Source organism: Onychostruthus taczanowskii, unplaced genomic scaffold (assembly GCF_017590055.1).
Source record: "Onychostruthus taczanowskii isolate IOZ18803 unplaced genomic scaffold, ASM1759005v1 scaffold17, whole genome shotgun sequence".
Taxonomy (NCBI): Eukaryota; Metazoa; Chordata; class Aves; order Passeriformes; family Passeridae; genus Onychostruthus; species Onychostruthus taczanowskii.
In genome coordinates, this window is record NW_024498906.1 from 6,456,841 (window position 1) to 6,477,772 (window position 20,932).

General features: G+C 33.0%; 1 protein-coding gene across 8 annotated transcripts in view; it reads right to left on the minus strand.

Moving 5' to 3' along the window:
- DMD (dystrophin) overlaps positions 1-20,932 on the minus strand; it is a 1,147,932-nt gene that overhangs the window by 563,884 nt on the left and 563,116 nt on the right. For all 8 annotated transcript variants that reach the window (XM_041399749.1, XM_041399747.1, XM_041399750.1 and 5 more), the window contains 2 exons: positions 7,155-7,349; positions 466-638 (listed from right to left, as the gene is read on the minus strand). In XM_041399749.1, coding sequence (XP_041255683.1) covers positions 466-638; positions 7,155-7,349 — 368 coding nt within the window. The remainder of the gene's footprint in view (positions 1-465; positions 639-7,154; positions 7,350-20,932) is intronic.

Here is a 20,932-nt window from a genome sequence, read left to right on the forward strand (position 1 = left end):
CAAATTTTCTGGAATTCCTATGAATAAAGTTTCAACTGAACTATTGATATATGCAAAATGATTTTCATTATCAGATTAATGTTGTTCTTTCTCAGAAGAATTGTCAAGGACTTTTCTCTAGTAATTCACTAATTGCTTGAAACTATGACTTTTCAATCTAAGGCAAAGTTATTTGCTAACTCTTAAGTACACATGCTGGAAAAAAGGTATAGCCCATCAATCATAGCAATTTATGTATCATTATCAGTTCAATGGGTCAATCCAAGTGATAGCTGGTCAAAGTATTTTAATATTTTTAGTTTTACAAGAATGCTCACAAATTAAATTACAATCTTATATAGATGTTCTATGCTTAGTTAGAAGAAAGTATTCTTTGTGACAAAAAGAAGCAAAAAACCAATCATCAACAATAGGCCAAATACTGAAGAAAGACATCAGAAAAAGTAAGTTTTAAAAGTCACTTACGCCTGTCGGTCCCTGTACATCTTGTTAACTTTCTCCCATTCAAAATTAAGTTGAGTCAGCTTTTCCTGTATATTTGCTGCTTCCTTTGGTGTAACATTTTTCAAAGCCGGTGTCTTCTTGTTGTTAATAATTTCTATGTGACCTTGCAGTCTCCCCAGGCTATCCTTAATGCTCTGTAATATCAAGATTTAAAAAAAAATAAGCCCAAAACATTGTTTTTATAAATAACAAGTAATTGTTCATAAAAAAGAGAAATTGGTACAAAATGCTAATTAAATCATAACATTGATAATAGGAGTTATTTTACAATAACCTGGTATAATAATTGAATGTCCACCCTGTCTATGAAGACTGAATGAAATAGATCTGAGGAAGTTGATGGTTGGAGGGGAAACAAAGTGCTCTTGACTCAAAGGTTCTGCATGTCAATATGTCAGTACATTTCCTGACCTGCCAAAATTTATTTTAATTTTTTAATGAATTACTCTATTTACTGTATTTACTGTAATTACTGAATTTACTGTAATTACTGTATTTTAATTATTTAACAAATACACTGTATTTGCTATTTTGTAAAATATAAGACTTGAAGTCCTTACACAAATGTGAAGGCAATGCATTGAAATAATTGCTTACAAAACCACCCTGCAAAACCAAAGAAAAAATCCTTTGGGTTCCCTGGGTTCCTAGAGCTCTAGCACTATAATATGCTGTTTGGTGGGGGTGGGGGGGAGTACATTCCATAACAACCCCCATATGAATAATAATTTGAATTTTTAGGTCTTGAGAAACATGACGTACATTTATCAGACTAAATTAATATTTATAAATCAAAAGGGAATGGTAGATATCTTGTCTCTGGGATGAGTCACAATAAGGAACATGTTTCCTCCTTGCCAGCAATCTATCATGTTGAGGGAAAGCTGGCTTGGTCTGTATCGTTATTCCACAAACCTCATTTGACTTTCCCAGAAAAATGTCTCACACTCTGTGTTTCTTACTCAGGTCTACTTACACCTTTGTTCTACACATTCAGGGTATGGATAATTCAGATATTCAATGTTACTAATCGGAATATAAGAAATATCAGATGATAAAAACATAAAATGACTCTAAATATTCCAAGAATATATCCCATTAATATAAAGGAGGCAGCATCTTCACAAAACCTCATCCCTTACTAAAAAATTGCACATTTAAAAAACAGGAGAAAATGTAATTGAAATGTTATAAACTGCCAGGACATACTTAAGCACCCGAGTGAAGTGGCCCTCTTTTCAAGTAGGTCTGACTATCAGCTCATCTGAGCCACACAAGAAGGCACTTCTTGTGTTGAACACGTTTAAGCAACCAAATGAACATTAATATATGTGCCTATGTATATTTACATTTTAGGCTTTTTCAAACAAGTATATCAATTTTCTAGATATTAAAAACAGATGAAATGTATCTAAGCACTTCAGAATTGGTAAGTGATATATCTCTTCATGTTTTAAATTAGTGGGCTATGAAAAAGGTATCGAATTTCTAAGTCAGAATTTTGCTTTTGTTTAAGGCAGAGCTTCTACAGAAAGAACAAGATGATACAGCTGATGCACCATAAAGAATATCCATGAGGAAAAGAAATGAAAGAGAAATCATGTATATATATATATGTGTACAAATATACTCATGTATCTCAAACATATTCCCCATCTATCTTTCATGTTGAAGAGAACGATCTGCAAGCAGTTATCAACAATGCCCTGGGAGATTTTGTAACATGGTTAACAGAAGGAAAGAAAGCTAATTTTTTAGCAAAAAAGGATAACAGAAAATCATTAGCAGCTGAAGTGACAGTAGCCTTTAGGGACTGATCCATCTCACTGCTCTGCAAAGAAAAATCCGGGTGCTAGAGACTCAAGCCCCAGTTCATTTTCACTACCTGGAATTTGTCTTTATCTGCCAGAGAAAGACAACTTCCTGTAAAAATTCAGTTCCTTGGCTATTTGTGTACAAATCTGTCACCAAGCACAGTGTTACTGACAAATCTATTTGTAGAGTACATGTGAGCACACTCAGTTCTAAGTTATGGTTAATTGTTTTTTCTTGAGCTGCAGTAGAAAATCACTCTGAATTTCACATTACGTGATTATTCTTGATAAGAATCACTTAGAGCACATCAAATATATATTCCAATGTGTAAAATTAAAATACATTTTTTTATATTCCAAAAGTTTGTAGAATTATGATTTATAATTATATGTATAGCAGATTCGTTACAATATTTCATGCTTTTTGTACTAACATGAAACTCAGTAACAGCACCGTTGTTAGTAATCATGGATGTCTGGAAAAATTCCACAAATTAATTACAGTTTAAAAATCTGTATGGAATTACGAGTTACAATATCTAGTATGGGTATGACTGACTTCCTAAGCCATTTTGAAAGGGGATTCTTGCTGCCAGAATCCTGGATATGTTACGTGTCCAATGAATTCCTATATTCTGAAATACAACACCGTAGAAAACAGTGTAAAAAACCTCCTCTGTCAGTAGATGAAGGATTACCAAAGGAAAAAAAAACCAAAGAAACGATGAATCAGAGCATTAAAATATCTACATTTAAAAAACAACAGGGAAACTAACACAATTTTTAATGAACTAAATAAAATCCATATGGGAAATATAGAAGATGATGAACTAAAAGCAGAATTGTTAAAGAGATTATGCATGTTATAATTTATCTTAGATATATAAGAAATCTCTTCCTCAGAGCCAGATGGCTTTCCATATTAAAACTATGACATCATTAAAAATACGACAGCTAAGTGTATAATCATATTCTACAATAAGATGTTCCTGCCAAAATTAAAAATATTTAAAAAATAATAATAAAAAGAGGCACTAAAATCTACAGAACCTACTGCAGATCCCTCATAAAATTATATAATGCAAGTAACCTCAGGAAATAAGTTTTCAATTCAAAGTTAATAGAATTAAGTAATGAACAGGCATAACTATGCCATGTCTACGACAGTGATCCTTAAAAATCCTACTAACAACTTTTACACATATGGTTATAAATTAGACTTCTTAAATTCCAGGGATACTGTTTCATTTTTATACACTTCTCCTGTGAGTTAGCAAAGATAAATATGGGTTAGTTTTATTCTCTGGTTAATCAGTATATTTATTACAGTGTATACATTTCCCACTAAATAATGTGGAGCTGGAAAAAGTCAAGTAGCTTGCATGAGATAACCATTACAAAGGAAAACTTTGTCTTAGTATGAACAACATAACCATACTAAGTAGAACATATGCAAATTTTTACAGTGATTTAACTTTTAGGAAACATTTGAAACATCAGTTGCAAGGAAGGATAATTTGCTAAAATCTGAAAGCATTTTAACCCTACACATTTTTATGCAATTGAACCCGTTGTAATCACAGTCAGTTCTACACAGGTAGCTCAAAGATTGTGAACTCCATCAATATGAACCTCATCAGTAGCAGACTGAAATAATGTCTGTGCTTATAACAACACACACACTGTATTGAGAGTATATCAGGTCAAATTTGCTAATGCATCAATCTATGAACCACAATTTTCCGTACAATCCACTTGAGTTTCATCTTTGACAGAACTGTAACATTTAAAGTACTGTCAGCACAGTGATAAAGAAAATTACTGAGGTACTGTATGCCATAATACTTGAAAAAGCTTGTAATGGGATGATGAAAACATTGCAGTGTTCACTTTTTGAGATAAAGTAACAAGACTTGGTTTCTCTACCTGACTTTTCCACTCCCTAAAGCTTAAAATGAAGAGAAAAACATTCCTATGAGCTGGTTTCAGCAGATACACTAAATGTGCTCATTAGAGTATTACAGTTTAGTAAATTTTAAAAACTATCAGATTTTTTGCTGCAAAACCTCATATTTTACTATTTCACGTGACTTTGATATAAAAAGTCAGTGGTATGACAATTGATATTAGCAATTTTTTATTTGTATTCAATATTTAGCCTATTTGGTAATGAGCAATCATGTTTAAGTCTTACTAAACATATTTACTCTGGAGGAAATGTTCAAAGCTGTTACCATTGATTCTTGTAAATAAACTTATTTTTCCTTTCACTGATTAATTAAAATGGATTCTTTCTGAATGGGAGTGAAAAAAAGATTCAAAAGCTCAGTTTTAAAACACAGAGCTATTCATGACAGTTCTGTAATTTGATCCATGCAAATCTGTCAGAGAAAAAAAAATCAACGACAATTTAATTTCAAACCTTTCCCAACCAGCTGCTGAACAATTTATGCACTACTTTTCTATTTTTACTGCAGGATAATGACAATGATGGATGCTTTTCCTTGGAAATAAATATTCATTAAGCAGGCTCAGATCAAACCTACACCCTTCCAAAAGCCCACGAATGTGCAAGACCCATTTGCCTCTTCTAAAGAGATTTATTTTGGAGGAAGATGGAACTCTGCCCGCAAATGCATCTCATAACAATTTAATAGTTCAGTTAAATTAAACCTATGGTAGTACTTACTTGTAACCTCAGTAATCAATATTATTAAAGTTAGTGTCACCTCCAATAATACCAAATGTATGTGGGTGAACAACAGATTACTTAAGGATATAAATCAGACGATCCTAGCTCTAACCTAAAGCATTAAGAAGAGCTAAAAGGAAGTAATTTCCCAGTAAACTTCCAGAGGTTTTTCCATCCTCTGTTTCTCCATCCAATCTTTTCGTGAACAGAAGTTCATCAACAAGGATCAAGAAGGCACTCATTAGCCATGATTTACATAGTATATGATTTGCTTTTTGTTGGGGTTTTTTTTGTTGTTTGTTTGCTTTTTGTGCAGAAGAGATTGTTTAAAATGAAGAATGACAATTAGATTGGCATGTTTTGTGCTTCAATACTCAGACTGACTTTAATTTACTGGTACTAAATCAGAAGTGGTAATAGAAACAGCCCACTGGTATTTGACATCTACTGATTGACATCCTATTACCAGTTCCGTCCTTCCTTTGATCCAACTCTCCATTGTTATGCTTCACTACCCAACTCTATTGCCTTGCTAGGAAACTGAAAACATCCTAATTTTCACAAGCTGATAAGAATATTTGCGTGTGTGCACATGTGTGTGCACACAAATGCCTAAAGTGTGTCTATGAATGTATAAGAATCATAAACAGATGTGATTTTACACAAGCTAACAGCAGCATATGGATGTGGTTTAGTTACATATCCTCTGATGTGGAAAGAGATAAATGAGCTCACACAGAGGAAAATTCAAAGCATATAGCCAGAGCCACTGCCCGGATTCTCCCTCTAAGTTTCTTTCTCATAGCTGACTGTAGGCAAATTCCAGCCTCTTTAGGCTAATATTTACTTTTTTTTTTTTTTTTTTAAATTCCTGTTCCTAAATAATCACAGAAAAATGGAAACAGTCTTCTCTTCATGCTGGATGACAATTTGGAATTGCTATAATTACATACACCACTTGAGCACAATTTTTTACAAGGCTTTCCTCACACAAACATTATTCTGCAAAAGCTGATAACTCATTCATCTACTTAGGCTTACAACTTTAATCTTATTCTCTTCTTATGTCAATTCTGTGTTGGAAAAATTCCACCAATTTCAAAGGATTTCAGTGTTGCAAGCATTGAGCAAACCAGGCAGTAATATTTCAAGCCTTGAAGAAACTACATAGTTATATTTAAAGTCATGCTAACAATACTGAATTTGCTTTTTCTTAACTACATTATCTACTTATTGGATAATATTCTCTGCTTTGCTAACTAAATGGAAATAACTGTATGGAGTACAGACCCAAGAAGACCTCAAGGTTTTGTGGTCTAACATGGTATGCAACAGTTAAATTTTACTTGGTTTTGTTCCTGTGCCAATAGGAATAATTTTAGAAGTCATACACTAAAATAAAACAGCAAAGATTGGGTCTTGACAGGGTTACTGAGTAATTACTTATACTTACCAATCACAGAATCACAAAATCACTTCACCACTAGGAGAGGAGCTCTGTTGATCAGAGCATGGTGCTAATAAAGATTGTGGGTTCAGTTCCTGCATGGGCCATTCGCTTCAGAGTTAGACATGACCCTTGTGGATTCCTTTCAACTCAGAATATTCTGTGATTTAGATAGGAAAAGATCTAAATCGAGCTCAGCCATTAACCCAGCACTTCCAAGGCCATCACTGAACCATGTCCCCAAGTGCTACATCTACGTATCTCCTAAATACCTCTAGGGATGGTAACTCAACCACTTCCCTGGGCAGCCTGTTCCTGTGCTTAAAAAACATTTCAGTGAAGAATTTTTTTTCCATTAGCCACATGCAAACAAACCTTTCACCACAAATTCTATCTTCAAATATACTGTGCCTCTCCATCCTTTCTCTCACATTCAAGGACTTAATATGCAGATACTGTAACACTCTTGTCCTCCAAATACAGGTTAAACAGGTGAAAATAAATGAACACTTCAGAATTTTTCCTATTTTCTCCCAGTGTGCCCCCAAATACAAACATCCATATATGCAACATCCACATCACAGAGATAGGCTTAGAACTTCTACAACAGATGTCTCAGAATGAGCACAGGCTGCCACACAGAGAAGACCCAAAATGATGCAACCTAATCATTACTAAGAAAATCTTCCCATCTTACCTTGAGGCACTCTTCTTGTTTGAAGAGGTCCTCACAGTCCTTAGCCTGCAGAACAGGGGAATTAAGGCGCTCTTCCACTTCAAACAAGGCTTGCAGAAGGTGAAGGATCTCTGCCAGGTATGTAGAAGGCACATGAGTGGTTTCCACAGTCCTAGTTTCAGTCATCACAAAAGTTGTATCTTCACGAACTGTTTGCTAGTACAGATATACAACAGAATGCTTCCTTTAGTTTCTTAACACCAGACAAAATTACAACAGTGCATTTCCAGGTCACAACCCAGAAACAAAAATATCAAAAGTAACTTCCCAGGACAAAGGCGGAAATATCTGAGGTTTCTGACACAGATCACTCATGTTCCTTGTGTGTTTGAAATGGTGGGTACTGAAATTAATCCTGTAAGAGTGTGCAAGCTTTTCTTCTACTCTCCAAAGAAATACAGAGAGGAAATGCAAGAGTATGCTGAGATTATGGTGTTACTGAGATTTTAGTGCTTGCCCTTTAATTTCATATCACCACACCTCTTAAAATCTGTCCTTCATTAAGAAATTTCATGCATGCCAAGTCTAAAATAATAAATAATTTCAAGGTATCAAGTAAAATAATGACTCACATAATAGACAGAATTCCTTAAATAAAAAGCAACATATAGCAAATATGCCAACTCTATACTTCCAACTATACTAAAAATTTGTTCTTTAATCTAGCACGTATCATTTGGAATTTTCTGACTTGAATGGTCTTTAATGTATTCTTAAGTTTAAAAGGAAACTCAGCAACACACCACTTCATGAATTCAGGACTTTTTTTTTAATATGGAAAAATATGAAATAGACATCCTATTCTGGAAGCACATGCATACACCAAATGTACAGACATCTCAGAATGTTTTGGTTCTAAGAGTTGATTGATGGCATTTGAAAACATAATGCCATAAAAGGTTAAAAAAAAAGTGGCTGTTTACATAAATACTCTGTATTTCCCATTTGATTTGTTAATGAATCACAGATAAAAATGTAATACCTAAAGCGTTCTTTGGAGCAGAGAGACCTCTGACTGCTCCTTTTCACTAACCTTCAAATACTAAATCACCTGCATGCCCATTAAAAAACAGATAGTTTGAGATAACAATTATTTAAGATAACAATTATTATTTTAATTTACAAGCGTAAATTTGTTTATGGATTCCTATAGTGGGACCAAGATCCTTTGCATTTGATGTCTGTCATCTCAAAAATATAAACTTTAATTATTGTCAACCACAAAGAAGTGTACAAGTATTTGTTGGTAAAAGTTCAAAAATTCTGTTATTTAGATTTGGAGCCATTTATGTGAAAGACAATTGATCAAAGGTCCTGAAGAAAACAATCTCATTATTTAGCTATTCATTATGCAAAAGAAAACAAATATAAGCACACACTACCTCAGCAAGGTGTCTCATTTTAATTCAGGACATATTTCTCTCTTCAGTTACCGAGCTGAGTCATCTGGTTCTTCAATTTTCTTTAGAGTCTTAAAATATGCATATACACACTCTAGAAGATGTATGCATATCACATATAAAGCCCATAAAGTTATCAGTAGACTTGTGTTATTCTGTTGCATTTCTTATGCAAATTTAATTGCTGTGCTTACACTTTTCTCACTAAATGACTATCTCTGTACATCTGCTAACACTGAAACCTCTCTAATTAACATATCACTGCTATAATTTTTATTATTTAAAATAAGTTGCTTTAAAAAAATACATTTCATGAATCACAGGCCCTGCAAAAATAAGAATTTACTCCAGTAAACCTAAAGAAAAAGCTGTCCCATTTGATTAGAAAATGGGAGAATTTGAACAGGCCACTGAGACCTGCATGCAGCAATATATATATTTTAATTCCTCACGACTACACTGAGACACTTTTACATGCAGCAATGAACTTCAGACCCACAGAAGGAATATTTTAACTATATGTGGATTTTTAATTTTGACTCGGAGGACAGAATATTTCTACTCACAGTAATGAAAAGAGCATGCTAAGTGTGCAAACGTTCCCACTCAAAAAGAGGTCACGTGAATATGTGAAGCAACATACAAAATACAATTACTTTCTATAGTTGTATGAGATTAGCCTATTCTTTTCAACCCAAATTTAGGCCAATAAATACATACACACATATATGCACATGCATGTATTTAGATAACACAAAATCCGTGTTTTTTCACTCTAAAACTACAAAAAAGTCAAGAAGAAATTGGTTGTGTAATCATTTTACGGTTATAACAATTTTTTATAGTGGCAAAATCAGGCACCTATCAAGCATTGTTATGAAGAAAAATGGGATATGTGCAACCATATATTCACACTGCCCTTCCAGGAAACTTTAAATATTTCTCATAGCTGGATGATTATTTGTATAGCTCTTCTGTTTATATTGTCAGTCAAACTGTAAAACACTACAATCGGAGAAATCAGTAAATAAATAAACAAAAGAATAGATTTATAAAAATAGACACCTACCAGAATATGCCCTTATATTTTGGTACATTATTTAAAGACAAAAAAAAAGTCACAGTCAAAATAAATTAGTTTCTGAATACTATTTTTTAAAAAGAGTTGAAAATTTGATACTCCTTTAGTAATAAAGGATTAGGTATCTTTGTCTTTATTGGGGTTCTCAACAGGTCACAGGTGGTTCTTCCATTCTGTCTTTCCTGCATGAAAGTATCACAATAGAACGCACAGCAGAAGCTGCCATTGTGCACCAAGGAATGGAGGGGAGGCAGGTGCAGAACTGACAACTTTAATCAGCAAAGAGAAGCATTCTTAGCTTGCCCCAGTGTTCCCTGGAATTCCCTTATATTATACAATAAAACAGGCAGAGTCCTTCCTTATATTCTGGACAAGCATTTTACTAGAAATGCAAAGCTGAAAGTGAATCATGTCCTAGCATTGTAGTGAGAAGAAAAACCTTAAGAAAGGACATCACAGGAGCTGGGAGCAACTACTACTAAAATAATATTAACTCAGTACAAATATATGTAATTGATAATGCCAAAATGGCTTATCAGAATCATGACAGGTTAAGATTTTATAAGGATTAAAAATTAATAGGAAAGTGGAAACTAAAGATATGGATAACCATTTAAGAACGGGTTTGGATAAGATGACTCCAATGAAATGGCAGAATGCATTACAGTTACTTAAAAATACTTAAATTAGTATTTTAAAAATATATATAGTACAACATACATATAAAATACAAATAAACTGTTAAGTGATTGGGAAATGCTGGGGTAACTGGCCATTTCCTATATTGCTATTTCTGTAGAATACAATTTTAGTGATTTTTTTTCCTTGATTGTCAGTGATATAATGATGTGCAAATTATTTTTCATCTCTGAAAGGACAACTTCTTTTGTGTAAGATTCAAAATTTTATGCAATGCTTGTTATCAAGCATTGCCATGTCTCAAATAGTAAATTGAATTTTCCTCCCCATCATTACATAACTTCAATTAAGGGACACAATCCTACTATACACATGACTCCACTTAAACTAATTTTATTGATAGATACCATGCCACACCAGGTGCAAAAAAACTGTAAGAAAAAAATAATGATCTGACCCTTAAAGAGAAGGCAAATAAGCAAAACCAAAACAAACCAACCAAACAAAATGTCAACAAAAACTCAACAAAAAAGTACTGGAATAATACAGGTTTTGCCAAGAAATTAATATACCTTCCCCACAGAAATACTTGTGATCATTACTGCCTACAGCTAACACAGCAGTGGCATCAGAGCTAACTAGTCTTGGAGAATGCTGCCAATTCCCATTTAACAGTGGAAAATTTGTTGTTAAAGCACCTTTCACCAATCTCAGTCTATCATTTCCTTTCCTCTTTTTGCAGAGGGAATAATCCCAACATCACTTTTGCTGTTCAAGAGTTTAAACCCAGAAAGCCTCCAACTTTCTTGCATCACATCTTGACAACTGCTTCATTTTTTGGTCCCTTCTCATGACGACTTCACACAAACATGGGAGGAGTAAAGCTGCAAAACACTCCCATCTGCATTGTTATACCTCAACACTGCTCCTGGCAGCCCCCAGATGAGAGGTTCAAGGAAAACAAACAAATGTGCCTACTCCCAAAGTGAAATAACACTTGAGAAAGTATTCCTTGCAAGCAGATATATATGAGTGTAAAAAAGTCAGTGACCTCTGCAGAATAAATGTGGTGTGCTACACACATGAAAAAAAAGGAGTAGACAACAAACATATTCTGGAAAAAGGCAGTGATATCTGAGAGGGTCCAAAAAACTTGTGAATTACATGGTATCTGCTAGCCCATGTTCACCATCAATATATCAAATAAAGAATTAGACACACAAAAGTATGGTAAAATGCTATCAGAGGTCAATATCCGGTTTAAAGTACATATTTATAAAAAAGCTTTTATTCTCCTGCTCCTATGCCAACTGTGAGTGGTGAGGTCAGCTAACATTCAGAGAAATTTATTCTGCCTTCAGTGTTGCTAGCATCTCTTACCTGTTAGTGTGCATATAAGTAGAAAGACAAAAATTATACTGATTACATGGAATTTCCACTATGAGGTTGGATGGTCTTAGTCAATCACAAACAAGTTATCAGTACAAAAAGAACATATAGTTTAATGCTTGTATCTGATTTCATCAGTCACTTATATAAAAAAGGTGACTTTGAAAATATACATTACTATTTTCAGCACTGTTCTTGGACAGAGAGTGCTTTATGCCTTCACAACACTTCTCTGCTAAAACATACCTTACTCGAGAAATGCTGCTTTCACAGTTTTTCTCCTGTGATAAAACGATTCTGCTTGGTCTATACATAAAATTAAATAAAGCCAGCAAAAATGAAGCTATTCCTAACAATGACATTAATTAGAAAACATTTCAGTGCATTTTAGATTCTAGGAGTAGCAATAGAAAATTGCAGACTTTGATTTTGAAAACTATCTATCAACAGGCATCAACCAGCCTGAACTTAATTATATTTAAGTTCCCTTCATAATTTGATTGAAATGCAAAAGGTTTCTCCATAAGAAAATGTCTCTTTCCTGTATGTATAGGCCCAAATTATAGGATATCTCTTAATACCTCAGACAGTTCTGCTACACTCCGATGAGTATATTATTTTCCAATCTACATATGGTGGGAGCAGGGGAAGAGAAGAAGAAAAATACAGACAAAAGCTGTAGCAATTAGTTTAAAAGAGTAAATCCAGAGTATTCATAAGTGTAACTTTGCTGTGGGTTTTTTTTTTTTTTTATGTTGTGGGGTTTTTTGTTTGTTTGTTTGGTTGGTTGTTTTTTTTTGGGTGATTTTTTTTCTGTATACTTTAAAAACTCTGACAAAGTATTTTGATACTGCAGTCAGTCCTTTGTGTTCCTCACACCCTCATGCCTTTGGAGCCCTCCAAGACATCAAATACACTTGGTCAAGTAGGAAAATGAACACCCCTTTCTCTTTCTAAAAAGAACAATGCTGAACAATGTTTTTGTTTTGTTCTGGCTTAGGTAATTTAGACAGGAACTCTCCTCAAACTGAGATACAGATACACATTGAACCTAAAAGCAGCTTATTTGTAAAGTTTCCCAGCTCTCTTTACTAAAGACCTGCTAACTTGCACAGAAATAAGGGACTAAGATGATTCAGAAATTCCAGCAGTTCTGCTGTTAATTTTTAACCTGATAACTTCCACTGGTACCTCCTTGCTAAGCATCTTTTCTTAGCAAGTAGGTACCAGTGGAAATTATCAGTTTAAAAATAAAATAAATGAATAAAATAAATTAATTTCAACTATTATGAGACTGGGGCAAAAGACTCTCATACAATTCAGTATATGCAAAATAAGCAAATTTTTTCAAAAAACAAAAGAAAAAATAATGTGTATCTTACACTGCATCTGCAATGCTACCATGACCCAAAGAAAAACAAAATAGAGTAACATCATGGCATTATTGACTAATTGGAACAACTGAGATATAGAAAAAGTATCTTGGTCTAAATAAATTATGCATAAATCCAAATTATTTCTGATAATGATGGCATATCTCAATATTAATAAATGCAGCAGAGCAAAACTGACAAAGAAATCTGTGTCTGTCACATAACTTTAAACAGAAAATTGTAACATTATAAAAGGAATTAATAAATCCATTAAAGAGTCTGTATCATAATTATTTACCGAACACTGTTCAGATCATGCACACTCAGTAGGATTTTGGGGGAAGATAGCACCAGTGAGCCAAGAGAGACAGCCTTTATCAGTATTAGGAATCACAAAATAAGCAAATGCTTACATCAAGTTTTGAAATGAGAAAAATCAGAACACTGAAAAACCTACATCCTAGACTGATTTTCAAAAAGTATTTTAAAATGTTGTTTAGTATTTTATAATGGCTTAACTAGAAAATACTTTTGTAATTGATTTATACGTGTTATCTTCCAGTAGACAAAACATATATGAAAGATTTTCTATGCTAACTATAGAATACATAAATTCAGAGAAGTTAGACATTTCTTAATCTTGTAATTTTTCACACTAAAAAGACATACAGACATTATATATGTCATACTTCAGTAAATGTCTACTTCATAGTTCAGAAAATTAAACTCTTGTACACAGTCCTCTATCCCTGTAGCTATAATGTCTATTTGTGACATGCTCTATTGACTTTGTTAAACCAGTATCATAAACTCAGCCACACAGAAGAAAATATAATTCCAAAAGAATAAAAGGTATTTCAAATTATTTCTCCTCAAAATAGAATTTCACAGTCCTGTTTCTTGGAAGGTGATAAGCTATAGAGGGCACACAGTGATAATAGTGGTAGAACTAGTATCACACAATTTGCTGGAAGGCTACTTATGAACAGATTTTGGTCAATGCCAAATTATTTAATGGCTGATTTATTAAGACTACAGAAGTGCCAATCTTAGATAGCATCTTTGCTACCTAAGGGCATGAAGCTTTAGGGCTGCCTTGAGTATGTATGTGTAACAACTGAGTGATCACCAAGAACCAAGTAATGATAAAGTTCAGATAGATTAGAATACAGACTACTGATATCTGAATTGACTAGATCATTTTGGAATTGACTGCTGATTTGTGATGCTGACTTTCCAGATATTTATGCTAGCTACATCTGTTAGATAATGTCAACTTAATTTGGGAAATAAGTAAAAATAATACTGAAGTACCACATCTGTAATGAATGCAAACAGCTTCAAAGAACAAAGTCCTAAACCCAAAGCTTTTACGCCTTCCAGAAATGTTAAAAAGTGTTACCTAATTATTTTCCATCTTTAATCTACATTTATAGAGATACAGCTATACATAATAACAATTATGTCACTTAGGCTGATTTTTTTACTTCAGGACAAAAATTTGTTTCTTTAAATGATGTGAACAAAATTGCTGCCCACCCACCAGTTCTGAAAGCTAATTAAATATGCTCAAATAGAAAATTCAGCACTCTGTACATCTACAAATTTGCTTCCTTCCCTACCTTTGTGTGTATACTCAGATACATCCATGAAAAACAACAAAAAACAACAAACAAACAAACAAAAAACCTAATTAAACCAAAACAAACCCTCCAGCCATGAGTGATGTTGACATTCTGAATTGCAGACAAGAGACGAACATCATCTCTTCAAAACATACTGTCACTTAGGGCCAGATCACTCTGCAGTAGGTATTTTCCCGTATTATTTAATGCAGTAATCGTGCCAAGTAATTTTTGACACCAAAATCCACAGCATGAAATTTATTACACTAATAAATCATAATATACTATAGCAGAGAAAATAAGATGGTAATTAGCTGCACTGTTTTCCAAATAACTGGGTAATTATAAAGAAGAAAATATTACAGTTGCATAATAGTTTGGTCTGAAAGCAGAGTCCACTGCGTTCTATGCTGTACATAACTTTTTAACCAAAGGCTTGGTCTTGTTTCCATCTCAGCCATTCTGTGACTAGCGAGAAAAGCCTGTAGCATGGCTAAGACCACATTTGTATAACTATATAATTTAAAGATAAATTTATAACCCTGCTTTATTCCATGTTGCAACAAGAGTTTTCACTCCTATGTGACAAGGCAAAGATATAAATTTTCACTTTTAAACTTGAGAATGGGATTTAGATCATTTTACTAAAGTTTGTAAGAGATACAAAAAAGTGGCCGAGAAACATCTTTTCTGTATCGTTCTCTCACTCACAATATGGGATTTTTAACTTAATTGTACAGCTAAAATACTATAGCTTTGCAGTGATAAGAGTGAATACTATACAGAACTAACAAGAAAATATGAGAGAAAAAAAATATGCTTTAGAAAAACTCAAAATTGCACAGTAAACTTGTCTGCTTACACAAAAAGGCTATGGATTGTCTTCACTTGAATTACTGCAATACTGCATGCATTCATTTTAGGCAGAAAGCTAAAGTGCATTGTAAAATACATCTATAAAGCTAGCCCTTGTTGAGCTATATTAAAGACAATATCCATCTTCAGTTGATATTGTCCCATCTTTCCCACAACCTTATCTTCAATCAGACAGAAAATTAAAGGATTTTAAGTATAGCTTAAACTATTTGGAATACATTTTCCTGATGGGAATTTCCAGGTTGATGGATACTGGAAAATAGGTGCAAAAATTCACCTTGATTCTCTTCCCAAAGTTCCTCATTCATCCTCATGCTTTTTGCAGACCACAGTCAAAAAAGCCCAGTCTTAAGCTATCCTGTGTAAAGCTATTTGTTTAAAAAGGTGCCACTGCCAATGTCAGAAAAGTTAAATGGTGTCACAGTATCACCTCTGTCCCATTTTTAAGAGACCCAAAGTGCATAGGTGAATTGGATACTAATCCATCACTGTACAGTTCTTCTATCCAGCAAGTGTTTTGCTGTTTTTTCTAATGTCTTTTCTCTATTTTATTTCTCGCTCTCTCCACTCATTCTAGAAATAAAGAAGCATCAGTTTGCCCCTTCTTCTTGGCAACCATTACTTGTTTATTTAACCCAAGAAATGCTTAAGTAAGCATAAGAGAAGAAAACCACTCGATTCCAGCACCAGTGTTTGTGAAAACAGTGGAAAACAACTGAAAACAATGGTAGCACATCACCATTGAAGTGTCCATGTTATTTTGATGCAGACAGATAATCAGGACACCAAGTCCTGTGTTTATCTAACAGTGATACATTTATTTAAATTAATGCTTGATTTATAGTTTAGAAAATATCTTGACATATAAAAATATTTTAATGGTATAAAGAAATGTTTAAATTTTATTAAATTAACTAAATAGAGCTCCACAGGGAAATATTAACTGAAGATGGCAATATGCTCTTAAAGACTAAAAGTAAACAAAATCTAGAATTTCAAATGTAAATTTTATCAGTCCTTAATATGGTTCCAGGAGTTGATCACATATTCTCTCACCTGAAATGATTATCCAGTTAGGACACAGGCATTTTGAATGTCTGAATCCTTTAAAGGATCTTAAAGAGAATACTGACTTTTATTTGGAAAAATGAAGTATTAAGGGTGCTGGTATTTTATGCATGGTGCAGGTAACTATCAAACTTCTCAGACAAAACCACTTACCTTATAAAAATAAACACAAGCTTTGTATAACTATATTCCTTATTCATTCTTGATCATAACATAGTCTAATCGGTATGAAAAAGACAGTTTCTCCTGTTGTTTATCATTTGATCAATTCTGTATGGCCAAAATCCAGGCCAAAATATTTCAGGAGTAAAATGATCATAAATTTCAATAGAATGTTTGTGTGTGTCACCAATAAAATTAGTGAAGTTAGTAAGCCTAGTTTTTTGCTTGTATATAGAATAGTCACATAATTTTGACAGATTGCAAGAGCTTCTCTTGTCCTAAAGATGCTCTGTCTTACAATTTCCAGCATGCATAGCTCAGCCAAGAGAGAAAAGTTGAAAGACCATCATGTTTAATAGCAGAGAGCATGCTGAGCAACTTGATAAAATATGGTAATAGGACATACCTGAAATAAGAATTTACAGAGCAGGCTGTGCACCTATGTTCATCTAGAAAATGTTCTCTAACGATAAAGGCTTTCACCACTCTACACCCAAAGTAATTTCAGTCAGCTCAGGAAAATCTAAGCTGAGCCATGACACAAATATGCTCACAGTTGAAATGTAACACTGTGAAAAAATTCTAGAAAACATACGTTAGGATAGTTTAATTAAACCTAATCAACATATTGATAACTTTGATTTTGATCCTTACTTGAATGAAACAATCCAAATCTACCCTTTTCTCTGCAACGAATAACTACTTTCACCACCCTGGGAGAGTGGTTAAACTGTTTCAGAAAAACAGCATAACTGAAGATTCATGTTTAGTCAGTAGCAGGGGGATGTAACAACTTTTCTGAAGATACCATGTGAATGCCAAGGCTTAATGATATCCAGTTCTGCAGAGGTGCTTTAAACATAATTGTCCCTTAAACTCTCTAGTGTTCTTTTTTACTGATTTTTTTTTAATGCATGCAATTTTAATACTCAAAAATTGCATCCTGTTTTAGTATTAAACTGTAAAGGCTTTTTTTCCAAATAATATCTTAAACTATAATGAATTTCAGTGGGATTTAGTAGTAAATCATAATTTTAAAATATTATAGAGAAATATTTCACTAATTTTTATAAGTTATTCAGATTTCACCACTGCTGTTACTACTGATTTCATGCCCACTGTTTATTCTGCTGCATATGAACTAAGACAACAATGTGCGAGAGAAAAACTTTGAAGACAACAAGAACTCTGTAAATTTTCTTTTCCACTCAATGTGATTTTAGGTTGTGCGCAGTTGCATTTATGTATTCATGTATCATGCTTAATCTGTAAATGCAATAAACCCAAATTTTTCCTTATTGAATGTCACATATTACTTACTGAAAATTTTCACACGGAGGACCACTATAACAAACTGATTAATATCTCAAAAATGTTATTAAATAGAAAGTGCATGTTTGAGGTGATATAAATATAATATACTCTATTCTCAAAAAGGGTGACAGGAAATTCCTTTTTCTAAATATACACCAATATATATTTGTCAATTAGCTTTTGGATATTTCCTGCTATGCATTTGTGAGACACTGAGGATTTAACAAGGGTCCACCATTCTAGAAAGAATAAATCCTTCCAAGGTCATGGTTCCCATATTCTTCTGACAGGTCTGCCCAACAAATACTGGGGAAAAGTAAAATCCAGGAAAGCATGATAATTCCAATTTCACACTTGGATATCAAAAATATGTTAGCTCCAACAAATGTAAGAAATGCCAATCTGTCATTAAGCAACATAATTAAAGGTTTTCTTCAGTGCAGTCTTGCTATGTTTATTCAATGAAGTGTAATGAATTGCAAGATATTTGGTAAAACTAAACCCTGACTGATTTATAACAACTTTCAGTTGCTAAATAACTATTATGGAATACATCATAAATTATAAATAAATGCAGCATTTTCTATTTCTTTTGCTTTAAAGAAAAAATCAATTTTGTATTTTTGTTGTACGGCTTTATTCAGTTGTTGGTTAACACAGAAAATTGCTGTGGAAGTTATTTTTGATGGTATATGCATGTGTTCAAGTGAATAGTTTGAATTTTCATTTTTCTTTTATATTTTAAAATCTTGCACAAACAATTAATGCATCCTCACAACATCCCTGTGAGGTAGGTACTTAAGCTGTTTAAGAAAAAGGAGAAAAAAAAACTTGAGAAATTCCCACTGTTTCACTAATTTAGCAAAGTCAAAACAGTAACAATAACAAGGCCATTGCACTTCTCACTCTGATTTGGGTCATGATGACATACTGCCTCTCTCATGTCTCAGTAACTTCTGCATAAATTCTAAAATATTTCAAATGAATATCACCTTAGTCATTGTCAACAGAGCAAGATGTTTTTCATGTGAAACAAGCCGGATACAGTAATTGTCTTGTGTACATGTAAATTTCATTGAATTATCTCATTCCCTAGATAAATAGTAAGAAGTAGACTTCTTGCATGAAATATTTAATATTTAAAAATGTAACCTTTCAAGGTTATAAATACTGTATATAATTATATATTTTAAGAATAAAAACATATGTAATGGTTACATGAATTTAAAAAGTTGGTGAGTGTATTCATCTAAGCAATTCAAAAACATGCTGATGCACATCTACCTTACATATCTGAAAGAAAAATATGCTAAAATAAAGTTTATTGATCTGCTAGTAAAATTTTATAATGGGTATATTCATCCCCTGTCATGGTAGGTGGTGGGTGACATAAAAAGCACAGCGACAGCAGCATGTTTTTATATAAATTGCATGCACAATCTGATTTCTTACTTGATTATCAAAGGAACAAATATATTCATTAAAAAAAGCCAACTCATTTACAAGACAAAGTGACTCTCGCTCTAGCTCCATGTCAATATAAACAATTTGCGACTGATTACATCCATCAAGTTTAATATAAACCATAGTAATCTGAATAGTGTAATCAGATGGAACAAGATTTAATAACATACAAACCAAAGTTAATGTTTCTCTGATTGCTTCCATTAACTGCATAACTATCCAAAGTATTAGTTTTACATATACAGTATGTAACTTAGTATTAGAAAAGTTAAAAATACACAATATAGTACATTATATAGAGGACTATATTTATCAAAAGTTTATACATATTGCTGGTTTTTGGAAATTTTTTCCTTTTTAAAACATAGTTTGCCATATATCAATTAAAAAAGAACACTTCACAAATTTAAATTGTCATTATCCTATCAGTATGTTCTCTCTGCAATCTAGATGTATTTAAAAATCAATAAATAATATTGTATTTTGACAAAACACTTTTTTATGACTAGCACTTTAAGACTGCAGAGAGTACATAAAGCAACAACTTCCTTAAAAGCAAATCTTATCTTTCTCCATATAAAATCAAAAATCCAGAAGACAATGTGCAGAGTAGTAGGAATGGCAAGAAAAAACTCATTTAAGTGCAAAAGCAACCTCTGGTAAACTTCTAAATGGGTAACACTCAATACATATCTTGTTTGTAAAGCTGGAATACTGACAGTTTATTTCCCTTTAATTTACCCAGTTATTGCAGCATGTATAAACCAGTAAGAATAATTGTATTTTATATACAACTAAACAACTCAAATTCAGAAGACATGAAGATGGTTTGTAAAATTATGTTTTCATCCTGTCAAATTTAAAGTTACATTTTCATACAAAAACTTGTTTGAGAGTTCAAGCAGAACTTTGAAGTAGAGGATTTGTATATATAGACTCATAAAACTTTTTCCAATCACTTCCTAAAGTGAGTATAACATGTTATGGACAAATAAAAAAACCAATTAAAATTGGCATGGGATGGGTAGTTTGGAAAAGACAACTTTTGTTTTTCATGTTCAGTGAAAAAATAGATGCATGGCAAACTAACATTTTTAAACTGATAAATGTTATGGAAAAAGAATGAGGCAACAGAAATAAACACAAATTTTTCATTGCTGAGTTTTTTGTAAATGACTGATTTAACTTAGGGCAGTTTTAAGACCAAAGTAGATGACTATTGTACCAGAATATGTAAAGCTTCCCCGAGCTGCAGACAATAGGGCTTTTCTTAATAATATCTGAAGAGTTGACACTGACCCTGATGCTCTCATTGTTAGTAGGATGCTGTTAGTAGTAGCAGTTGCAA